General features: G+C 41.6%; 1 protein-coding gene and 1 non-coding gene across 3 annotated transcripts; one reads left to right on the top strand and one right to left on the bottom strand.

Moving 5' to 3' along the window:
- The first annotated feature begins 5,622 nt into the window (after positions 1–5,622).
- LOC144558772 (uncharacterized) lies at positions 5,623–10,638 on the top strand. 2 transcript variants are annotated; one of them, XM_078307644.1, is made up of 10 exons: positions 5,623–6,063; positions 6,654–6,740; positions 6,818–7,575; positions 7,703–7,788; positions 7,875–7,978; positions 8,073–8,172; positions 8,248–8,323; positions 8,436–8,550; positions 8,651–9,182; positions 10,001–10,638. In XM_078307644.1, exons 1-10 carry the CDS (start codon positions 5,799–5,801, stop codon positions 10,440–10,442), a joined length of 2,565 nt encoding a protein of 854 aa, XP_078163770.1. In that variant the 5' UTR covers positions 5,623–5,798; the 3' UTR covers positions 10,443–10,638. The 2 variants fall into 2 exon arrangements, with proteins under 2 accessions (XP_078163770.1, XP_078163771.1); XM_078307645.1 differs by having other exon boundaries at positions 5,651–6,063; positions 6,643–6,740.
- Positions 10,639–16,412: 5,774 nt separating this feature from the next.
- LOC144558868 (small nucleolar RNA R71) lies at positions 16,413–16,519 on the bottom strand. Its single transcript, XR_013513025.1, has one exon. It is a non-coding gene; the product is annotated as a small nucleolar RNA R71 (small nucleolar RNA).
- Between the last annotated feature and the right edge of the window lie 9,688 nt (positions 16,520–26,207).

Here is a 26,207-nt window from a genome sequence, read left to right as displayed (position 1 = left end):
AGAGAGAGAGCTGAAAGGAGGCGAAGAGAGAGAGCTGAAAGGAGGCTGAGGCTAAGCAGAAAGGAGGCGAAGAGCGAAATAAAATTTACAAGCAGCTGACCTAGTTATACAGGGAAGAGGATAGCTTATAAGCGAAATAAAATCACTGACGGTTCCGTAACAAAACAGTCAGTAAATACCCAACACTGACGCCTCCCAAAAAACAGTCAGTAAATTTACTAACACTGACGGTTTTACAACAATCAGTGTTGCTAGTCAACAGTGACGCTCTAAAAACCGTCAGTGTTGGTTACCAACACTGACGGTTTTTAGAGCGTCACTGTTGACTAGCAACACCGACGGTTTTATAAAAAACAGTCAGTGTTGGTTATCAACACTGACGGTTTTTAAAGCGTCACTGTTGAATACAATTACTGACGCTTGAAAAACAGTCAGTGTTGGTGGCCAACACTGACGCTTTAAAAACCGTCAGTGTTGACAACCAACACTGACTGTTTTTTGTAAAAACCGTCGGTGTTGAGAATAAACACTGACTGCTTTTCAAGCGGCAGTGTTGAGAAATAATACTGACTGTTATTTAATTAAATGGTCAGTGTAGGGGTAGCAACACTGATGCTTCAGTTAAAACAGTCGGTGATGAAGGGTCGGTGAAGGGGATTTTTGTACTAGTGATTGCTTTCCACAATTCACAAACAATTTCATTGTTCCAGTGCATTACATAACATAACAAACAACATGATACAAAAAAAAATGCCAGCACCCACTTCATCTTCTTTCCTTTTTTGAGAAAAATATGTCTGCTTGCTTCATTAAATATTAAGCAAATTACAATCAAAAAAACAAAAATAATGAAAGGGAAATATTGTATGCCTGCATCTGGGAAAAGGACCTTAAACCTTTCGTTTCCCTTTCTCTGGGAAAAGGACCTTAAACCTTGCTTCATTAGTCCATTCATTGCTTCTGATATCAGAAAATAAAGTTTCCTTCCGGTGCCATTTGCTATCTTGTTTCACTGCTAAAAACAATGGTCAATGGAAATACTTCATTGCACCCAACACATTTGGCTTTTGTAAAAATATATCTAGGAGATAAGGTGAAAGACGAAGGGTTCTCCTTCTAATAATCGCCAAATTTGGAGCACAATCGAATTAATGAACGATCAATCCATCTAATTGGATCAAAATCAGCCTACACACAAAAAAAAACATAAAATAAGATAAAACTTTTTTTTAAGATATAATAGAAGTTACAAATAAAATAATTGCCATGTGGTTGGATCACAATTGTACAGTGCAACTTTAGATCACAATTGAAGAATAATCTTTCGATTTTTAGTTTCACAATTTGTTCTTCAACATGAGATTTAATACCAAGGCATGTACAAGTCAGGGGAGAACGGTTTGCTATGGTTTTCAATACTATTAAACAACTTAAATCAACAACAAAAAAATAATAGATGCATATTACAAGGCATGCATATATTATGATCATATCATAATAACTAAATTACCCTCCTTTAAGGCATAAATCTGACAACCAAACAACCAAATATGTAGTAATAATGATCAACTAATTAATATTGCAGCAAATTTTATAGCAACTAAAATCCAGCATTACTAAATTTGGGGGTGCTGGAGTTACTAAATCCAACAACTAAATTCAGCATTACTAAAATCCAGTTAAGATCATATCTCTAGTTTCAATCTAGGGTTACCATGAAACAACAAATTTTATAAAACAACAAAAAAATTATAGATCACTAGATTTACCTATACATACAGGAGAGGAGGGGACGGTGTCACTGGTGTGGGCATCTGACAATGGGGAGAGGAGAGTGTCGGGGCTAGTGTTGGCGCAGACAGGAGAGGAGAGTCACTGGAGGAGCGCCTAGGATGTCGCCGCTGGATCGCCTAGGATGTCGCCACTGGATCGCCTAGGCTGTCGCCTCTAAGTCTGGTCAGTGCGGCTGAGGGTGAGGTCAGGTCCGACAGAGAGATAGAGAGGATGAGGATCGGGGCTGGGGGTCGGAGCTCTCTGCCGTGTCTAGGGTCGGGGCTGGGGTGAGGTCGCGTGGAGGAAGAAGAAATCGCCGCCGGATCGCCTAGGGTGTCGCCTTTTCCTTTTCCGCGCAAGAGAGAAAGAAGGGACCGGGTGGGAAGGGTTTGTGAAATGGACCCTCCATTTCCGAAAATTTTAAAATCCAGCGACAAATTTTAAAATCAGATCTATCAGCATTGCACGAATCTTAACAACGATCCAACGGCTGACAATGCAATGCACAGACCCCTCTGTGCATTGCAATGTATAATAGCCTATCCCTATATATATATATATATATATATGAGGGATCAAGTTACAACAATTTTGAGTTACAACAAGCATTTTTTACATTTTCAAAGTCCAAATCGTTAGATGTGATCTCTACAATAAAATGTGATTGGAGACCAAATTTTACATTTTTTGGAATTTTTTTAATATTTATTAAGATGGGTACAAAAACTAGTCAAATTCATACCATTGGATTTTGTACCCATCTTAATAAATAGTAAAAAAATTCCGAAAAATGTAAAATTTGGTCTCCAAGCACATTTTATTGTAGAGATCACATCTAACGGTTTGGATCGACGATATATATATATTATTAGAATATTAGGTTATTAGATTGTCTTCTTCTCGTAGAAGACAATATATTATTATATAGACATACATATGCATTGGTGAGAGCTGAGCAGAGGCCGAGTGACTTCGTTCCGTCTTGTAGTATAGGATCCGGGACGGCCCGACAACCATTGATAAGGGACGGAACATAGTCTTGTAGTATAGGAAAGTTTATACTTATATTATATGTATAAACTTTGATTATATTTATTTTTCGATCATTTTACCATTATGTGTGGGCCGGACTCGACCCCTGTGGCACGAAATAATTCGGGAGTGATTCTCCCCTACATTAGGAGCTACATTGCCTAGAGCGGAATTCCAAAGGCTGGACTCAAGTCTTGTGGATTTGTGATGTGGTGCATAAGGCCGGACTCAAGCCTTGATGCATAGGGTCGGACTCGAGCCCTTGATCCTATTGGTTTGGCCGGACATTAGAGTTCTCTCCTGCTCATGAGGGATGAGATTAACTTATTTTACGACTTGCATTGTATGATTTCTCATATTTTATATGTTTGGTTGAAGAATCATTTAGGCGAGATAAAACACGAAATTTAAGATATAACCATCTGCTAGTGTGCTATTATCTTGTGGGCAATGTTTGATGTCATTTAAGCAATGTGTATCATTCTGCCTCTGATCAAAGTACTTGGATTATATCATACCGGGTCTTTTGATCCTATTAGCATGGCACAGGGTGATTTACTTATTCCGTAGTATTATTATATTTGTACACACAGTGCTTTGGTACTGGACTCCGCTTTGATTATTATCCGCCATTGTATTTTTATTTTGAGTTTATTCCGCATGTTGGCATATTAGAATAACTGCATCATGACATTGATTAAAAGTGTTTTTTTCATTAGATATTGAGATAGATTCATACATGTGCATATTTAATTATAATCATAGCTGTACGCAAATTATAAATAAAAGTGCTTTAACCATAGAGGATCCCTGAGGGGATAATTCCGAGTTACATACTTGGTGATTTGTCACTCACCCACAAGTTGTTTCGTGGGTTTTAGGTATAGAGTCTGGCGATCCACGGCAGGAGATGTCAGGAGTTGTTCTCGATGGCCATGCAGCTTGATTAGCTAGGGTTAGATTTTGTTTAGGTCCACGAGTCTCGTATTTGTTGTTTTATTATATATGGGCTCGATAGATTATGTATCCTAGTATTATCAGAACCGGACCAGACCACTAGTTAAACTGAAAAAACCCAGAACCGGTCACTTGTCTGGTTCAATTCTATTTATAGACCGTTTAAGCAACTTGATCGCTTAAAACCTATTTAACTGGCCGAATTTTTATAAAACAACTTTTACAAAACATGCATATTTTGCTCATTTTTCTAAGTTCATTCATTTTCCTTGCATTTTCTTCTCTCACTAATTTGGAAAGAACTTACAATTTGGCACTCCTTTCCCCTTTTTTCCTTTAATTTCCTCTCTGGTTCCAATTTGAATTTCTCTTTCAATCTTTTTTTTTTGTTATCTATTCTCATGTATTGCACGGTGGCTCAATCAAGACTTGACTTGAGTTGAAACGAAATCACAAAAGAATCACCAAGATCAATTACTATAATTAGTCTAATGTAATCATTAAATTCGAATTTGTAAAACATTTGAAAGGCTTGAAGTTTTGAGTTGATTTTTTTTTAATAAATTAGTGCATTTAAGGTGTTTGATGAAATGCTTAACCCAAAGTAAAATTTTAGATGAGAGCAATAGAGTTGCAAATATTGAAGTAAATTAAAACTAAATGCAACATATGTTTGATGTCTCTGCGGTGGCCATGGTGATTGAGTTTCAATATTTCTCTAAACTTTAAATCATAGTAGCCAAGTGATGGGTAGGGTGCCATGTCAAAGGTCCGAGCTGGGTAAGCTATCTCATCTATTACCATGATACCAATCATAGCTGGTACACACCTCGTTCCAATGAAATCTTCCTGTGCTCAAATGACCTACAATCATGAGTCCTCACTTCTTTATGACGTTTAAGATCTCTCTTTAAACATGTGTATCTAGTTGAACCGGTTGAAACTTGAAATTCCTATGATATCTAGTACTGGCATTTTGTACATATTTGTTTTGTAGATACAATCCATAATAAATATATTAGGAAAGTTTTGGGTTAACTTTATCGACATTGGATGAGCAAAAAATATATGAGTGAGATGGCATCATTCACTTAAAATATCGTACGTGAAACTGTCTTGGGAAAGCTCTTCCAAAAGAGCTTCAATGACTGAACGACCCGCAAAATTAATTTTGCGAATTTTTGCTTTTGCATTGTAAATGATTTTTGAGATTGTAGAAAGCTTGGGGTTAGTTTGTCGAAGAAAAGAAATAAAATGCCTTTGTGGTATTTTAGATTTGGTCATATGTTCAACACTTCTTATTTCTTCTTGCGATAAGATACGACATATTGGATGTCTGGTTACATCAATTGAAATTTCATGATCATGTAAGTAGTTTTTTATTTCACTCATCCATAATCTATTATCTTTTGTCATTTTCCCTTAATTTTAAATTGACAGTATGTTACACAGCTTGCGGTTGTTCTTGTTCTTTATTCTATTGAAACATTATGTTGGTCTTGATAACAACCATTTTTGTTACATCTCAAAATTACATATCTTTTTTTTGAGCTACAAATTAATAAATCATAATATTTTTTGAGAAAAAAATGCGTGTTCTCTTAATAAAGTCATGAGATGTCTCGAAGCATGTAACTTGAGCTTTTCATTTTCCGTGCCATCATTATTAGTTCCGAAATCGATCGGGAAGTGTCCGCAGTACAAACTACAAACCAGAAATGAGAAGAGCTGATCGTCTTGATCCCTTCAAAGCGGATCGGTTTTTTATCTTGTGATTGAACGGTGTAGATCTAAAGTGAAGATTTTGTGTTACCTAAGATGATATGAGTATGAGCAATCCAGCATACATGATACGGCTGGCTCTTCACTTCCCAAGCTATTAACTAATCTTCTCTCCTCACCAATCCTTTTCTCCATCCATACATCCATAGTTAGTCCTATAGAGCTACCTTGTCCTATCCGTTCCCCGTTTTTAGTCTTTCGATTTCGATTTCGAAAAACCCTAGGCTCCGTTACCTACCATTACCAACCAACCAATGGCATCTCTATCCGTACCTTCTTCTCCGACCTCTCTCCAGCTCCGGTCCGGACTCAGGTACAAGGGATCGGCTAAATTCTTTCTCAAGATGCGATTTCAGCCGTCTGATTTGCGGGTTCGGGTGGTTGTTCATTCTCGGCCGTCCGATGGAGAGGGAATCAAGGTGAGATTATGGAGCAATTCGAGTGGGCCTTTGGATGCCTTTTCGGGCTGGTCTGACAGCAACGGTGGGGATGATGATGATAAGAAGGGGAAGCTTGCAGGTGAGCTTGAGATTTAATTTAATTTTTGTTGAATTTTGGAATTGTGAGCGGATTAGAGCACTGAATTGACTTGTATGGTTCAATTCTTATGTTCGTTCATGTTGCATTGAGTACAATTGGAAGGTTGAACATAACAGTAACAGTAACAGTAACAGTAACAGTAACAGTAACGTAAACTTATATCATATGACTTTTAATTTAAAAGGACTTCTGTAAACTGTTGAAAGTCTATCTTTAATCGGTCTGAGATGTTGTTTTCTTTTGTTAGATTCGATATATGTTATGGCTTTGATTTGGCCAGTCTATAATTGCAGATTTGATTGGTTCTTATGTTAAGCCCTAATTCATCTTTCATTCCAAAATAAAACCTCAATTTAAATAAGAGATGCCAAGAAAGAGCCACATATAAAAAGGAAACATTTACATCTTGGGTCACCATGTTACCTAATTTTGTACATGTATAATAGCGCATTATAGGTGCCGGTATTTTGCATGGGATACAGTAGCGAATTATAGGTGCTGGTATTTTATGAGATGACTTTTCATACTCTTTTTAAAGCTAATACACTTCCTTGGTAGTCCACTTTCAGGTGTTATTGGAGCTGCACTAGCGGGAGGTCTATTTTTTGCTACTATTGCATTTGCTGCCTTATCTTTCACTGGGAAAAGTGCAAATGGTACTTACAGATTGTTCAAAGTATTATTTTCGCTGATTGATTTTACTTTTTAAAATCAATTTGTTTTCTTAATACAGGAACAAAAATGCATATGCAACCACTGACCAGTGAGCAAACAGCTTTGATCTATTCGGATGATGATTCTAAAATTGATATGATAAATAAAGAATTTAAGGAAGATATTTCGATCAAAGAAAACTCTGACAGTGATTTAGAGAACAAGACTGAGAAGATTGAAAACATCTCTTCAGAAACCAAGTTGGATTCTTCGGAAGAGAACACTTTAGATCAGGAAACAGAATTAAATGCTACTGACAGCTCTGTAATTGAAGAAGATAAACCAGTGATTTTGGATGCTAATGATGCAACACCTGAAACAATCCTTTCTGATTTTGAGAAAAATGAAATTAATCAACCTGAGGAGGACGTAAATCCACAGGAGATATTAAATGCACCTGCAATGGCAGATCTGCTCCCTGTTGAAATCGTAGCCTCTGAAGTTGTTATACTTGAATCAGGCGATGTTGTAGAAACACAGGAAGTCTCTAAAGAAGCTGTTTCACTGGATCAGCAAGAGATGGTAAACTCTGTTAATGAAGTAGATTCTTTGCAAGAGACTGAGTCAATAAATAAAGAAAAGGCAGGGGGCTCGGTTGATGAAGTTGAGATAAGCAAGGTTAATTTTGAAACGACTGAGGGGTCTTTCTCTCGTGCTGGGATCCCGGCACCATCATTAGTATCAGCACCTCTTCTGGTACCGCCTGGGAATGTCCTGGTCCCTGCTGTTGTTGATCAGTCCCAATCTCAGGCTTTTGCAGCTCTTCAAGCTCTGAAGGTATATCTAAAGTTAAAAGCAGCTTGTATATGCTGGTAATAAACCATGATTGGTACAGAAGTCTAACCAGTTGTTAAGATTCTTGAGATTTATTGAAAACATATTTTGCAAATTAATAATTTATCAGGTTATAGAAGGAACTGCCAAACCAGGTGAATTATGCACTCGCCGTGAATATGCTCGTTGGTTGGTAGCTGCTAGCTCCCTTTCAAGGTATTTTTTTTATTATTTTGAAACACATTTAGGCTGAAATGAATAGATTGTTGAAGAACATTACCGAATTTGTTATTTTGACAAAGAAACACAGTTTCCAAAGTGTATCCAGCCATGTACATAGAGAATGTGACGGAGCTTGCTTTTGATGATGTCACCCCTGACGACCCAGATTTCTCTTGCATTCAAGGTCTTAAATTTTCTATCCTTATATTTTAGGTTTTTGACAAGTATGTATATAAGTTTCTTGTTTGAGGTCTTTTGTTTAAATTTGCATGGGATAGGCTTAGCAGAAGCTGGACTTCTTTCGAGTAAGCTTTCAATACTTGAATTGGGTATCACTGATAATGAAGATAAGGATAAGATCCTTTTTTCTCCGGAAAGGTATATATTTGGTAATTGCTTTCATAATATTAATTATTATTTTTGGATATTTTCTTACCAACAGTGCACTTACAGCCCCCTTTCACGACAAGATCTCGTTAGTTGGAAGATGGCATTGGAGAAACGGTACTTGCCAGAAATTGACAGAAATGTATGCAAAAGACTCCAGTTTGAATATACTTTGCGGTGAGAATTATGTTTTTTGTAATTATTTGGCGTGCTCTTAGATAATTATTTTTTTTTTTTGTAAACAATGAAAACAGGCTTTCTACAAAGCATCCGGATACATAGACATTGATAAAATAAACCCAGATGCGTGGCCTGCTTTGGTGTCTGACCTAGCTACCGGTGAACAGAGCATCACTGCTCTTGCATTTGGTACACTCTTCTAAATATCATTCTTTCATGTTTTTCTGTTGCACATTGTCTTGCACAAGGAATTAATGCACTGTAATATTTTTCTGCAAATTTTCAATAGGTTACACCAGATTATTCCAACCTGGTAAGCCTGTAACCAAGGGACAAGCTGCCATTGCTTTGTCTACTGGTGAATCTTATGAGGTTGTAAATGAAGAATTAGCACGCATAGAAGCGGAAGCTCTAGCCGAGTCAGCTGTCAATGCACACACTGCCTTAGTTGCTCAAGTCGAAAAGGATCTAAATGCAGCATATGAGAATGATCTTGCAAAAGAGAGAGAAAAGGTAGAGATGCTTGAGAAATTGGCTGAGGAGGCAAGATTAGAGTTGAAAAAATTAAAGGAAGAGAGGGAGGAGCAGGATAATACAATAGCAATGGGTCGTGCAGCTGTGGAGTCTGAAATGGAAGTGTTTTTGAAATTGAAGCATAATTTGGAGAAGGAACTGGAGGGAGTCATGAGCAAAAAAATGGAGGTATCCTTCGAGCGGGAAAGGGTCAATAAACTGAGGCAGGAGATAGAAAATGAGAACCAATCAATTGTACAGCTTAAATATGATTTGGAAGTTGAGAGGAAAGCCTTGGCCATGGCCAGGTAGCATCCAGTTCACATTTTTCTGAAATACCCTTCATTGCGTCCACATTTACCCTTCATTACTGAAATATGACTTGGAAGTTGAGAGGAAAGGGTCAATACCCTAAACCCTAAAACAAGGAATAGAGCAAGAATAGAGCTAATCTCAAATTTGAGAATAGTAGCTAACCCAACTTTTGGTTGGTTAGTAGAATAGTGAGCTAACCCATATAAGATAAACAAATATAGTGGGTTAGTGCTATTCTTGCTCCATCCAAACATCGAATAGCTCAAAAGAATAATGCTATTCTCGAGTTAGTGCTATTCTTGCTCCATCCAAATGCACCTACGAGTTAACCCTTTTCTTTAGGGTGTCAACAGATAGGAAATGGGTTGGGTGGAAGCATTTTCATGCCCTTATCCGCTAATGAGAATTTTTTTTTACCCTTGATCGTGCCCAATAAGCTAATAAAAAAACCTTACCCATACATGTCTAATTGAATATGGTACGGGTTGGGTAAATAGATAAAAGGGTGCCACTGAATAGATATATATGGGCCATGAATAAAACTATATTGTATCAAGCATCATCCCCATATAATTATATGGATCTATAATTCTCTATATATAATTTTATTTTTGATATTACCGTATAGTAAATAGTCTTTACCCATACACCCGCTATGTTAACGAAAAAAAAAACTTTACCTTACCTGTACCTGATAAGTTAATAAAAATAATCTTACCCATACCCGTCTTATCAAATACAATATAGACTAGGTAAATGGATAAAAGGGTACCATTGACACCCCTACTTTTCTTTTTATGTGCTTTATCAGAGCATGGGCAGAAGAGGAGGCAAAAAGAGCGAGAGAACAAGCACGAGCTTTGGAGGAAGCGAGATCTCACTGGGAGCAACGAGGCATTAAAGTAGTGGTTCAAGACGAAGAACTCCAAGACGATACGTCAGCAGGCATCTCTTGGATTTCTGCCGGAGAAACCTCTCCAACGGAGACAAAAGGAGTTTCGGTTCAGGAGAAGGTTAAAGAGAAAATTGAAATGTTGAAGGCTAATATTTCACATAAGAGAGTTGAGTTAATTGCTGCTTTTGAGAGGCTCAGAGAGAAGATCCTCTCTCTAGTTGCTGTTTTGAAAGAACGAGCAGCTGAGAACTTGAAGCGTGGTGCCGAGGTTTGGGCTGGGGTCAGTGAGAAGGCAAAGAAAGTAATTGAAGATTGCAAGGGAGGAGTGGAGAAAATCACACAGAAGCCCAAATCATAGTCTCTTTGTGAACTTCATGATGTCAATTATATATTTTTTTTGTTACGAAGGAAACATAAATAATCTGTTTTTGTAGTGAGATTAGAAGATGCCTGAGATGGTGTTTTCTTGGCATTTTGTCAATAAAGTCCGCATTTCAATGTAAACTGGTGTGACATCTTAAATAAGATCGACAGTAGTAATTTATTGCAGTTGATTTTCATGCATTTCTTTTATTTTAACTTGGGGGCATCAATTTACGGTTATATAGAAGTAATTTACGGTTGTAATGGGCCGAGGTCTAATTTGACAGCCTCTGTCAAATATTATCAAAAAAAAAAAATGGGCCGAGGTCTTAGCACTAAGAAAGTCTTTCGGAATTCATATCACCGAAGGTAAAAAATATATTCTGTTTAGATCTGGACAGTCAGATTAGAATCCTCACGAATATTAAAGGAGGGATCTGTGTATTTCAATTCGGACTGGACAGTCATGCATGTCCTTCTGTTCTTTGATAATTTGATTATCCTGGCTTACTTTCTGCATGACTTGTGAAAAAATATATTGATCAACCACTTGTAGCATCAATATAAAAACATGCTTTTGCTCTGTTGCCATCATCATACGCATTTTAGAATGACTATCCATACATTTACAAGTTTGATATGGCAGTGGTGAGGGCTTAATTGGGAAATTTATATTTAATGGTCAAATTATACATACGCATTTTAGAATGACTATCCATACATTTACAAGTTTGATATGGCAGTGGTGAGGGCTTAATTTGGAAATTTATATTTATATGGTCAAACTATACTGAAATCATTTTAAGTTTTCTTGTGCATAATTCTGTGTATTGCTATTTTTTGTGGGGGCAACGGAGTGGATACAAACACGGACAATTTATTTACCGATACAAATAAATAATATTTATTCCGTTCACTAGATATAACAATACACTATCTATAGAAGCGCTATAACGTTATGAATCAAGGGCGAATTTCAGTACGAGAAAACAGAATCGGACTTGAGGAAAACAACTTATTACAAATAAATTAATTAAGAGCGCATACATGCATAGGAAAATATGAAACAAAATAACAAAAAAAAAGGGCACCACACAGCAGATTTTCCCACAATATCAAAACATAGAAAATTATACTAAGATCACATAACCTGAACCTACTTGTCAATTGGTAATTTGCAAATGCTCTTTAGCTCATTCATCTTAGATTCAGACTCCGACTCTTCGGGCAAAAAAACACTTCACCATCAGTTAAAATCACAATCCGCAATCGCGTTCCGAAATGATAGCTATCGTCCCGATAAGAAAGGTATACACATATTCCATCGGCTCAAAACCGATGGTGTTTGGCTCCAACGCCATCGGTTGGAAATATGGGACATATGAGAAATAGTTTTATGGCCATTAAATAAGTCATTTAATATAGAAACGTCATCAGATCTACTTTAGTAATGAACCAATGGCGATCCTAGAACACTCTAATTGAAGATCCTTGCAGTACACTAGTAGTGCCTCCATATGACAAGAGAAGAGGATAATTGCAATCCTAATACAACACTCAAATTAAAAGTCTTTGTAGCACACCAGTAGTGTCTCCATATGAGAAAAGAAGAGGATAGTTGCAACCCTAATATAACACTCAAATTGAAAGTCTTTATAGCACTCGAGTAGTATTTTCATATGGCAAGAGAAGAGTTTTGCAACCCTAATACAACACTTTAATTGAAAGTCTTTGCAACACACTAGTAGTGTGTTCAGATGGCAAGAGAAAATGGTAAATATAACCCTAATACAACACTCCAATTGAAGGTCTTTGCACCACACTAGTAGTGTCTCCATAAGGCAAGAGAAGAGGGTAATTGCAACCCTAATACAACACTCCAATGAAGGTCTTTGTAACACTCCAATTGAAGAGGGTAGTTGCAACTATTACAACACTACAATTGAAGGTCTTTACAGCATACAAGTAGTGTCTCCATATGACAAGAGAACATGGTAGTTGCAACTCTAATATAATACTCCAATTGAAGGTCTTTGTAGCACTTTAGTAGTGTATTCATATGGCAAGAGAAGAGGATAATTGCAACCCTAATACAACACTCCAATTGAAGGTCTTTGCAGCACACTAACAGTGTCTCCAGATGACAAGGAAACAGGGTAGATTAAACCTTAATATAACACTTCAATTGAAGGTCTTTCCGGCACACTAGTAGTGTCTCCATATAATAAAAGAAGAGGGTAATTGCAACCCTAATACAACACTCTAATTGAAGGTATTTCCAGTACACTAGTAGTGTCTCTATATGGCAAGAGAAGATGATAATTGTGCAACCCTAATAAAATACTACAATTGAAGGTCTTTTGATGACCATGAAATATGTATACTTTTGCCTAGGGTTTCATATCAATAACTTGACCAATTTCTATGCATTTAGGTTAATTTAGTTTAATTTAGTTTAGAATTATATCAAGAATCAAGTTACTACCGAAGTCTATTTAAATTACAGGAAATGTAGCAAATTATAGATCTTCTCGCAAGCTTTCTGAAAAGTGGTAGAACACTGAAAACAGAGTTACGAATAATGAGTTATGCTCATTTGAAGTTTGACTCACAGCATAATCAGAGGCAGGACGCTGGCCACGCAGACTCCAAGCGGGTCGCGTCAGTTGTGATGCGGGTCGCTCAGAAAGCCGACAGAGCAAATATGGAAATTTCAGCTTTCGACATCTTTTCGTATTTTGACCATATCTTGGTCATGCGAACTCCGTTTTAGGCAAATAAAAGCTTGTTGGAAAGAGGACAATGAGATCTACAATTCTAGGAAGGTTATAAATCAGAATTTATAATGTGCAAATCACAGATATCATTTTAGAAAGACATCAGCTGAATTTATTGCCATATCTCATGAGATCTCGATTGATTCACCTTCCATCCTTGGTTGCTTGCTCCCTAAGTCAAAAAATAGCTATAAATAAGGGAGAGACAGCAGGAAGAAATATATCTCTCCTTTTGGGAAGCAATCTTTGGAGAGGAGGCTCGGCTTGGAACTTGTCTTCTTCGGGTTTTATCATGATTTCTTATTCTCTCACTTGTTTTATTTGCTTTTTGATCATGTCTGAGTAGATTTCTTAGTTTCTAGGGTCATGATGTAGTCCGAAACTCTGTTTTATTATGCATGTTTGAATCTGTGTTGAATATTTGTGTTTATTTGATTCGAGTATTATTTTAGTTGCTTGGTTGAAATTGATTGAATGATTCTTGATTGTCTACTGTTAGATGTCTATAGCATCTATGCTAGTATTTTGGCCTTGATATTTCTTTCAACTAGATCAAGTATTTGAGGTAGGTCCTCAAGACCAATAGTAACTGTAAGGTGAACCTTTCTACTTATCGTAAGATAATGGATACTTTTAGTAAACCGAACAAGTAACTTAGGTTGAATACCAATAAACACGAGTTTAGGGTTGGAAATCTAAGAAGGTGAAATTGCATTTCCATTACCCAGTTTATTAAGCCAACAAACCAGAGTTGAGGTTTAGGGATATTAGGTACGGTCAGTAGAGCCTTACACAAGGAACCGACACAAAAACAGAGCATGCTGTATTCACTCAAGGGCCACGCGGGCCACGTCATACCTGACGTGGGTTGCATCACACGGGTCGCTTCTGAAAAGAAGTGGGTCGCGTGAATGGTGCTGAGAGGCAGAGTGGAAGATAAAATCAGAAACCCTGGAAACGCCTTTTCATAATTGTTAAAAATCAAACTTTTAATTACTGATATCACATTATTAGACCTATTATTTTGACTTGTTTCCATACAAAAATCTATGTTTTGAACCAACAAATAGTGCCTTTTACATTGAATATCCATAGAATGTGGTACTGCTATGTTTTGGTTTTTACTTTGCAGGAATCAGGCGAAATCGGGTAAAATCAAGCAAATGGCAGACTTTAGGAAGATCTGATGCGAGTCGCATCCACCTGATGTGAGTCGCATCAAAGCCCAAAGCGACCTGCGATGCGACCCTCACTCCTCACTTGAAGACCAGATGATGCGAGTCACATGCACCTGATACGAGTCGCATCCACCTGATACGAGTCGCATCAACTGTTGCCGCCCAATTCAAATTCAACCCGATAAGCCCCAAGTCAGATCCGTTACCTATATAAGCAGGTCATATAACAGAATTTCGGGAGTTTTTTCCCACTTTACATTCCAGATCGCTTAGAGAGCAGAGATCAAGAGAGAAGAAGGAGATTGGAGCTTGCTTGAAGAAGAGGAGAAGAGAAGATTGCAAGATCCTCTCCAATCCACCTTGGATCTTTGAGCTTCATCATGATCTGCCTATTCTCTCTCTCTTTTATGCTTTCTTTTACTATGCTTGAGTAGATCTCTAGTTCCTAGGGTTAGGATGTAATCTCTAAACTTTGTCTTTGAGTTGCATGTTGTTTTGATCTAAGTTTGAACTTGTGTGATTCTTTGTTTGAGTATTCATTGATTGCTTGATTGATTCTTGATTGTCTACTGTTAGATGTCTATAGCATCTCTTCTAGTAATTTGACCTTGATGTTTCTTGCAATTGTGATTGAGTATTTGAAGTAGATTTATGATCAATAGTAGCCGAGAGGTGAACTTTCCATTATCGAAAGGTTGTGGATACTTCTAGCAAACCAGACAATCAATTTAGGTTAGATACCAGTAGGTGAGAGCTACAGGTTGAAGCCTCGCATAAGAAATCAACTTAGATACGAACACATGTCAGCTCTGCTCGAGGGCCATGCGACCCGCATCAGAGATGATGCGAGGCGCATCATACGGGTCGCATCAGAGATGATGCGAGTCGCATGATAGGTCCAGAGAAGGCAAAGTTTGGGATGAAACATGAGACCCTGGGAATGCCTTTTATCATTGTTCAAAACCAAAACCTTTAATTACTTTCATTTACTGTTAATTGAATTGTCACTCGAAATTAGGAAATATAAACAAACCAAACCCAACTTTTCACACTTCTAGTACCTAACTCAGATTTGTAAGAATTTAGACTCGAATTGTACCGTCCCTGAGGATCGATACCTGATTTTACTATACGAGCAGGGCTGTGCACTTGCAGCCTTAATCGAGAGTAACTCAAGGTTTTAAACTGGTACAGCTAGCTGTACCTGAAACTTTGTAGCATACTTTTGTAAGCGAACAAGTTTTTGGCGCCGTTGCCGGGGACGGCTATCAATTCTTTTCTAGATTTTTGCTTTTCTTAGTTAATCTAGATTTTAATCTGTATCTTTTCTTCTCTTTTGCTTTACTTCCTTATTACTAAAAACTGGCTTTCATCCCCCCTCCTGCAGGTAAATACAAGCTGACTTACCAACTGAGGAGCAGAGGACCACTCTTTGACGAAACACCTCCAGAAGACACAGTTCCTGCTCAGACATCAACTGAAGCGACCTGCATCGAAGTTGACGCGACTCGCATCACAACTGAAGCGACTCGCATCACAGAGACAATGTCAGAACATCCGAGCAGGGAGGACAGGGATGCAGAAAGAGATAGAGAAAGAGAAGACTTGACCGACCAGTCTGACGACGACATGGATGTCTTCATGCCGAGAACCTTGCGAGAGTTTAATGTGCCAAGGGCCGGAGATGTCCGAGGCGCGATCAGACTACCAAGGATTCCGGGACAACAACCGAACTTCAACCCAGGAGTTGTCAACATGGTTCAGCAGAACGTCTTCAATGGCATGGATCAGGAGGATCCACACGCTCATCTCCAAACCTTCCTTGAATGCATCACGACCATCAAGACCAATGGGGCGACAGCTGATTACACCAAACTCGCTCTATTTCCTTTTACTCTTAGGGACAAAGCCAAAAAGTGGTTAGGGGCATTACCAAGGGATTCCATTACCAATTGGAGGGAATTATCTAAGTTGTTTCTCACTAGATTTTTCCCCCACAAAAGAACTGCCAAGGTAAGGAACCAACTGACCAGTTTTAGGCAAAGGTCTGATGAACCCCTTAATGAGGCATGGGAAAGGTTTAGAGAGTTGCAGTACTCATGTCCCCACCATGGCATTCCTGATTGGTTGTTGATTCAAACATTCTATGATGGTCTAACTGAGAGCACTCGCACTACCGTTGATGCAGTTGCAGGTGGGGCGCTAATGTCAAGGGAACCTCTGGAGGCCATGAACTTGATTGACAACATGGCGCAAAACCAACAGTGGTCTGGCCGAGACAACACCCGACCTGGAGGTGGAGGCAGATACGAAGTTGATCAAATCACTGCTCTAACCGCTAAGTTGGACGCCATGCAACGAGCAATGGAGTCGAGAAACAGCCGCAAGCATGTGTCATGTGCGGTGACGAGAGGCACGCTTACGAGCAGTGTCCATTGGTGCAGGATGAAGAGGAGGCTGAGCAGGTCAACTCCATCAACAATGAACCTTCCTTCTTTCCGAAACCTCCCTTCAACCGATCCTACTCCAAGGATCCAATGGAACAACAGAATTGGAATAGGAATCAAAACAACCCTGCACCTTTCAACAATGCTCCCAGGCCCCCTTTCACCAACCTCACCAACAACAACAACTCCTTCATCAATCCTTCATCTGGCAACAACTGGAACAATTCTTCTGGGGGAAGCAACAACAGGAACTTCTACCAAAATGCTTCCTTCCCCAATCAGAACAACCGAGCACCTCAAGCTGGCCCTTCCAAACCATATGTGCCTCCCTATGCGACAAACTTCACACACGAGCAAGGGAAGATGAACCAAATGATGTGGGAGCAAATGCAATCGATGGCAACTCAAATGGCCGCCCAGAGCAAATTGTTGGAGCAACTGAGTCATATCGTCACTTCTAGCCAACCTCAACCTGGAAAGCTGCCCGCACAACCAGAACCAAACCCCAGAGGAGAAGCTAAGGCGATCAGACTGAGGAGTGGGACCCAGTATGATGAACCAGCCTTCCCAACTGATCGGATTCCAATTGATGCGACTGGCACCACCACTGATGCGACCAGCACCACCACAGTGCGGCTCGCAACATCACCTGAAGAACCTGTGGATGCGACCCGCAATGGTACCATGCGACTCGCATCCAATGAATCTGACAAAGAAAAAGGGAACAGACCACCTGTGCCCTTTCCCCGATGATTAGCTGAGAACAAGTTGAACGCACAGTTCGCGAAATTCACTGAGGTGATCAAAGGCCTGCAAATCACAATCCCGTTCACCGATGCCTCGACTCAAATGCCCTCTTATGCCAAGTTCCTGAAGGATATCCTATCCAACAAGCGAAGCTTGGGGGGAATGAAACAATGAAGTTGACAGAACAATGCAGTGCCATTCTGAAGAGCGATCTACCTCCCAAATTGGACGACCCAGGTAAGTTCTCCATTCCTTGTATCATAGGAAAGGCGACAATCAGGAAAGCTCTATGCGACTTGGGAGCAAGCGTGAGTCTCATGCCAAGCACGATCTACGAGTGAATGGGGGTAGGTGAGCTCAGACCTACGCGAATGTCGTTACAGCTGGCAGACTCCTCGGTACGGTTACCACTTGGCATTGTGGAAGACGTACCAGTTCAAGTCGGTAAGTACTTTGTGCCTGTCGACTTTGTGGTCATGGAGATGGAAGAGGATAAAGAAGTCCCCATCATCTTGGGACGACCTTTCCTCAGAACAGCAGGTGCAATCATCGACGTCTCTCAAGGAACGCTGACCATGAACTTCGGAGGAGAGAAAGTGTGTTTTCAAATCGACCGCGCCATGAAGTATCCTTCAACCGAATCTTGTTTCCGAGTAGATGTGCTCGAAGAATGCCTAACGGATTTGGTAGAAGACTACCTTCTTGAGCGGACCAATGAGAGTATGAACGAACACTTCAAATTTCTGTCTGAAATGCAGGTTGAGATGAAGAATTCAGAAGCATATGTAGCAGATGTGAAAGCAGCTGACTTTGGAGAAACTGGATGCGACCCGCATCAACCCCATGCGAGTCGCATGCCATGGTCTGAAGGCCTTGGAGCTGGTGGAGGCGAGTCGAGTCCACCCGATGCGACCCGCTTTGAGCATGATGCGACCCGCATCAAAGCCCAGGTAGAGAAACCCACTCTTGAACTCAAGCCTCTACCAGCCAACCTCAGGTACGAGTACCTTGGACCAGATCAATCTCTCCCCGTTATAGTGAACGCAGAATTGAATCCCGAACAAACCGCCAAGCTTTTGGAGAAATTGAGGCTTCATCGAGGCGCGATTGGGTATTCGATCAACGACTTGAAGGGGATCAGCCCGTCCATCTGCTCACACCGAATCTTCTTGGAGGATGATCACAAGCCATCTGTTGAACACCAAAGACGGCTCAATCCGAACCTGAAGGAGGTAGTCAAGAAAGAAATTTTCAAGCTTCTAGACGCTGGTATTATATACCCTATCTCTGACAGTAGGTGGGTGAGCCCAGTCCACGTGGTGCCAAAGAAAGGAGGGGCAATGGTGGTAAGAAATGAGAAGAACGAACTGGTCCAAACCCGTGTGGTGACAGGGCATCGCATGTGCATCGACTACAGGAAGCTGAATGCGGCCACACGCAAGGACCACTTCCCTTTGCCATTCGTTGACCAACTCCTCGAACGACTTGCAGATCATTCCTATTTTTGCTATCTGGATGGTTACTCTAGTTTCTTCCAAATACCGATTCACCCACAAGACCAAGAAATGACCACTTTTACCTATCTTTACGGTACGTACGCGTACCGTAGGATGCCATTTGGTCTGTGCAATGCACCAGCAACCTTTCAAAGAGCCATGATGGCCATCTTTTCAGATTTCATTGAGAAAGAGGTTGGAATTTTCATGGATGACTTCTCGGTGTATGAGACATGTTTCGACTCTTGTCTGACCAACCTGTGCAAGATCTTGCAGAGATGTGAGGAAGTCCATCTCATTCTGAACTGGGAGAAATGCCACTTCATGGTCCAGTCAGGAGTCGTCCTTGGACATGTCGTGACCTCAAAGGGCATAGAAGTCGACAAAGCCAAGATTGAGGTGATCGAGAAACTGGAGATTCCGACGAGCGTCAAAGGAGTTCGAAGCTTTCTTGGACATGTCGGATTTTACCGTCGGTTCATCAAGGATTTCTCCAAGATTGCTAAGCCATTGACCAATCTGCTCATCAAAGAGTCTGACTTTGTCTTCACTGACGAATGCGTCAAATCTTTTTGCAGCTTGAAGGAAGCTCTCATCTCAGCACCTATCCTGCAACCACCTGACTGGTCTCTTCCCTTTGAGATCATGTGCGATGCGAGCGACTACGCAGTAGGAGCAGTTCTTGGGCAGAGGAAGGGAACGATGCCGTGTGCCATCTACTACGCTAGCAAGGTGCTAGACCCTGTCCAGATGAACTACACGACTACCGAGAAAGAACTTCTTGCTGTTGTGTTTGCTCTTGACAAGTTCAGGTCGTATCTGGTTGGTTCGAAGATCATCATCTACACCGACCATGCCGCGCTCAGGTACTTGTTGAAAAAGCAGGACGCGAAGCCTCGACTGATAAGATGGATTCTTCTCTTGCAAGAATTCGATCTTGAGATCAGAGACAAGAAAGGAGTCAAGAACACCGTAGCCAACCATCTCTCCAGACTTCGCTTGGATGACGAGAGTTCTGCCGACTTGCCAATCGATGATTCCTTCCCCGACGAGCAGCTCTTCTCAACTTCAACTCTGGATCACCTTGATGCGACTCGCATGGAGTGCCTTACGACTCGCATCCATCATGATGAGACTCGCAAGGGAGTCATTGCGACCCGCATAGGCAGGTATTCAGACCCTTGGTATGCAGACATGGCCAATTACCTTGCCTCGGGGATTCTACCCAACGCCATGACTTACCAGCAGAGGAAAAAGCTAAAATCTGACGCAAAGTTCTATTTCTGGGACGATCCCTTTCTTTTCAAGTTAGGGATCGACAGCATTTTCGGACGCTGTGTACCACATGAAGAGACACGCTCCATTCTTGAGCACTGCCATTCATCCGCTTATGGAGGACATGCCTCGTTCTCCAAGACAGCCACCAAGGTTTTGCAATGTGGTTTCTTCTGGCCATCTCTCTTTAAAGATGCGAAAGCCTTGGTGATGTCGTGTGACAAGTGTCAGCGCACTGGGAACATCACCAATCGCAATGAGATGCCTCTCACTTCCATTCTTGAGGTCGAGGTCTTCGACGTGTGGGGCATAGATTTCATGGGACCATTTCCAGCTTCATTTGGGAATGAGTACATCCTGGTTGCAGTTGACTACGTGTCAAAATGGGTCGAGGCAGTGGCTTGTCGAAGAGCTGACTCAGACGCGGTGAAGCGATTATTCAATGATGTCATTTTTCCTCGCTTTGGAGTGCCAAGAGCTGTCATCAGTGATGGAGGGAAGCATTTCATAAACCGTCAATTCAACAATCTCCTGCGGCGACATGGAGTGACGCACAAGGTCTCCACCTCCTACCATCCTCAGTCAAATGGCCAAGCTGAAATCTCCAACAGGGAAATCAAGTCTATCTTGGAGAAGACCGTGGCAAGAACAAGGAAGGATTGGTCTCTAAAGTTGAGTGACGCACTCTGGGCCTACCGTACCGCATTCAAAACGCCGATTGGGATGAGCCCTTTCAAGCTGGTGTATGGGAAGCCGTGTCATCTGCCAGTTGAGATTGAGCACAAGGCGTTCTGGGCCACTCGAGCTATCAACATGGACTTGTTGGCAGCTGGAGAGAAGCGTATCCTCGACTTGCACGAATTCATGACAAGCGCATTCATGACAAAACCAAACGACAAAACCAAACGAATTCATGACAAGCGCATCATGTCTCGCGACTTCAAGGAAGGTGATCTGGTCCTTTTGTTCAATTCCAGGTTACGACTCTTTCCTGAAAAATTGAAGTCCAGATGGTCAGGACCATTTGTTGTACGAAAGGTGCACCATTTCGGCGCGATTGAAATTGGGAATGACGCACGTGGGAATTTCAAGGTGAACGGTCAGCGTCTCAAGCACTATGTGGCAGATCATGACTATCAGGAGCGGTTTGTTCAAGACCTCTCCGATCCCATCTCACCAAAGGATTAGCACAAAGAAGGTTGAGCTTGAGACCTAAAACAAGCGCTCCTTGGGAGGCAACCCAAGCCCTTTCAGTTTACTTTTAGTTAGATTAGTTAGACATTCTTTTCTGTTTACTTTTCGTTTCAATTTGCCGTTTCAATTTGTTTCATCTTTTTAAAGAAAATAATAAAAATTGCCAGTCCATGCTTGATGCGACTCGCATCTCACTTGATGCGACTCGCAGTCCCCTCGATGCGACTCGCATCACTGGGAACCGTCGCAGCATTGAAGGGGTGCTTCGAAACGATGCGAGTCTCACCATATAATCCTCACACCTGCACTCCCCTCTCCTCTCTTCTCCTCACCTCAGCGAAAACCTTAAACCCTCTTCTCTGTTGCGACTCGAACCACCTCCGTGCGAGCCTCAACTAAGCCCTCAACCCAAAACCCTAAATTATTTCTTCTTCCCCTACCCGCCGGCCTTCACCACCTCTCCACCGGTCACCTCTCCATCTCTCCTTGCCGAACCTTCCTCACTTCTCCATCTCCACCTTCTTCTTCTCCACTCACCATCAAAACCCACGTTTCTTCCGTTTCTTTCGTCTCTGTCGGATTGCCTCTGCCATCAGACCAATCTCAGTGCGACTCGCATCACTCACAAGGCGACTCGCATCACTCACAAGGCGACCCGCATCAACAACAGTGCGAGTCGCATCGCAGCCATGTCAGATGCACCAGATCTACCAACGTTCAACGAGCGTCGCACCAAGCACAACTTTGAGCGCCGTCAAGCCGAGCTCCGCCGACAGAGGGATCTCCGTATCCAACAGGGGATACCAGACCCCACTCCCTCTCCTTCTGAGTCTTCTGAGCAGCCCGACTGGTCTCAGCAAGGCTCGGGTTCGGCTGGTAACAATGGTAACTCCTCACACTCTTCTTCTTCTTCTCATTCTTCTTATCATCCATCTTCTCCTTCTCATTCAGGGGCAGAGTCTATGACCGTGGAGTACAATTCTGATGACTCTGACCCCGTTTCGGGTCAGTACACCCCTCGAGCAGCAGAGTACCCACCCTCTCACTTCACTTTTTCCAGCCATGGCATGATGGAGCGCTTTCTCATCCTCCGGCAGCGCACATATGAGAATACGCGCCGAGTTGACTTCGACACTCTAGATGCCTTTGGGGTTCGGGAGGACTTTCTCCATCTCACCGGGAGGATCGGGTTTACTCCCGCCTTCTGGGATATCGACCGTGCCTGCTACACGGAGATCACCCTCGAGTTCCTCTCCTCTCTCAAGCTCCGACAAGACATGCGCGGCCGCTACTACATCAAGTTCCAGATGCGCAATGAGACGCACCGGGTCACTTCGGTTTTGAGCGCGACCCCGATACGGATTTCCTTGACCATCGAGTGGGGTTCGACAAAGCTCATTTCTGGCGTCTGATCACTGGGATGATGAGTGCCACTAGCGCCCAGTATCGCAGCATTGCCATTTCTCACCCGGTACTGCGGTGCATCCAGCGTACCCTCGGCTGTTCCATCTTCGCAAGCGGCGAGACTGCAGCCCGTGTCAATGAGGAGGATCTCTGTCTGCTGGACCACATGCTCCGTCCTGAGGCCGAGTTGGCGCGACCCGACCTGATGTTATTCATGGTCCGTCACTGGCTGGATATCCAGCGCAATACGAAGGTCGGAGGATCTGTTCGCATTGGCGCCTACGTCACCCTGATCGCTGACCGGCTTGGCGTCTCGACCGCAGGCCTCACTCTCTCTACTGGCCATCTCACCCTGGATGCCAAGGCATACGAGCGGGCGACTTTCCTCAAGATCGAGTGCGGCCCTGCCAACCACCGTTCTCGCTACTTCTGGGCTTTGAAGGGTCATGGCTTGCATCTGATGCCCCTCCGTCTTGCGCCCTTGTCTTTTGATGATGAGAGTACCTGGTTCTTCACTGAGCCTCTGCCAGACGAGCCGACACCACCTTCTCCTCCTGTGCAGCCCTACTCTCCTGCCCATGGCGATATGCCCATGCCTGATGCTCATGTCCCTCTTGAGCATCCTCCTGTCTCTCCTGCGCACTTCCGTGACTCCACCTTTGCGGCCAGCCCATCCACCTTCTATGCTGGCCCATCCACCTCTTACGCTAGCACCTCCTATCCACCTCCCATTCCCTCACCCACTATCCAGGATGTCTACAGCCTCGTCTATGACATGAGGCGTGAGCAGGGTGCCATTCTCTATGATCTACAGCGCATGGTGGGTGACATTGAGGATGTTTTGCGCGATTGGAGGTTCGATCCCTCCGATGACTGAGCAGGCTTGTTTTTCTTCTCCCCTTCCTTTGCTTTATCTTAGAGTCTTGAAGCATTGAGGACAATGCTCAGACTAAGCTTGGGGGGGTGACCTTTAGGATTTATTTGCTTCTACTTAGGCCATGTTTACTTGTTTATTGCATTTTTAGGTAGGAATTTGTGTGATTGTTTAGATTGGAAACTTCTTGAAAATTGTTGGTGTTGATTAGGATGACCCTAGGAGATTAGAACTATCCCATAATTGACCAACAAACCGATAAGGACAAAATTTTTGAACGTTTGTAACAATGAAAACTTGAAATGTATTGAGAAACTCATTTAGAAATTGACTTGTGCCTTTCCAAACAAGGAAATGGGGATTATTGATAAATAAAGATTTGGGATACTTATTGGTATGAAGGAATACCAGTGGGTGTGTGTATTCATGATATGTGCAAGTAAGAAAAAAATAAAAAAAAATAAAAAAAATAAAAAAAAGAAGAGAAAGAAAAATAGAATTGAAAAGACGGAGAACATAAGAGTACTGGCAATAAGTCCTTTTAGGGCGCCTTTGAGCTCGTCTCCCACTTAGAAAAGAAAGAAACTTTTGCACATATCAACACGCGAAGTCCGCAACTTTCTGACCTAAGCTTGTTCCAAGCTTTGGGGGGGGGGGGGGGGGGGGGGTAAAAAGGGAAATCTCCACAAATGAGGGCAATGGTTAAATAGATAAATGATAACTTGATCAGTTTTACAAGTATTCAAACAGTTCAGGACTTGAGGTTTGGTTGGTCGGTTCGTGTGGAGAATCAAGGTTAAATAAGAAAGTCCAAGTTATACCAACATGATTCTTGAGGTTCCTAATTGAAACAGCTCATGTAAATTCTTACATTTAGGAAACTTGCATTTAGAGTCCAAACCGGTACCAATGTTTAGATCTCTGCTTGAGGACAAGCAAAGGTTAAGCTTGGGGGAATTTGATATCACATTATTAGACCTATTATTTCGACTTGTTTCCATACAAAAATCTATGTTTTGAACCAACAAATAGTGCCTTTTACATTGAATATCCATAGAATGTGGTACTGCTATGTTTTGGTTTTTACTTTGCAGGAATCAGGCGAAATCGGGTAAAATCAAGCAAATGGCAGACTTTAGGAAGATCTGATGCGAGTCACATCCACCTGATGCGAGTTGCATCAAAGCCCAAAGCGACCTGCGATGCGACCCTCACTCCTCACTTGAAGACCAGATGATGCGAGTCGCATCCATCTGATACGAGTCGCATCCACCTGATACGAGTCGCATCAACTGTTGCTGCCCAATTCAAATTCAACCCGATAAGCCCCAAGTCAGATCCGTTACCTATATAAGCAGGTCCTATGCCAGAATTTCGGGAGCTTTTTCCCCCTTTACATTCCAGATCGCTTAGAGAGCAGAGATCAAGAGAGAAGAAGGAGATTGGAGCTTGCTTGAAGAAGAGGAGAAGAGAAGATTGCAAGATCCTCTCCAATCTACCTTGGATCTTCGAGCTTCATCATGATCTGCCTATTCTCTCTCTCTTTTATGCTTTCTTTTACTATGCTTGAGTAGATCTCTAGTTCCTAGGGTTAGGATGTAATCTCTAAACTTTGTCTTTGAGTTGCATGTTGTTTTGATCTAAGTTTGAACTTGTGTGATTCTTTGTTTGAGTATTCATTGATTGCTTGATTTTGATTGCTTGATTGATTCTTGATTGTCTACTGTTAGATGTCTATAACATCTCTTCTAGTAATTTGACCTTGATGTTTCTTGCAATTGTGATTGAGTATTTGAAGTAGATTTATGATCAATAGTAGCCGAGAGGTGAACTTTCCATTATCAAAAGGTTGTGGATACTTCTAGCAAACCAGACAATCAATTTAGGTTAGATACCAGTAGGTGAGAGCTACAGGTTGAAGCCTCGCACAAGAAATCAACTTAGATACGAACACATGTCAGCTCTGCTCGAGGGCCATGCGACCCGCATCAAAGATGATGCGAGTCGCATCATACGGGTCGCATCAGAGATGATGCGAGTCGCATGATAGGTCCAGAGAAGGCAAAGTTTGGGATGAAACCTGAGACCCTGGGAACGCCTTTTATCATTGTTCAAAACCAAAACCTTTAATTGCTTTCATTTACTGTTAATTGAATTATCACTCAAAATTAGGAAATATAAACAAACCAAACCCAACTTTTCACACTTCTAGTACCTAACTCAGATTTGTAAGAATTTAGACTCGAATTGTATCGTCCCTGAGGATCGATACCTGATTTTACTATACGAGCAGGGCTGTGCACTTGCAGCCTTAATCGAGAGTAACTCAAGGTTTTAAACTGGTACAGCTAGCTGTACCTGAAACTTT

The sequence above is a fragment of the Carex rostrata genome, chromosome 8, assembly GCF_964058835.1.
Source record: "Carex rostrata chromosome 8, lpCarRost1.2, whole genome shotgun sequence".
Taxonomy (NCBI): domain Eukaryota; kingdom Viridiplantae; phylum Streptophyta; class Magnoliopsida; order Poales; family Cyperaceae; genus Carex; species Carex rostrata.
This window is presented reverse-complemented; position numbering and strand designations above follow the sequence as displayed.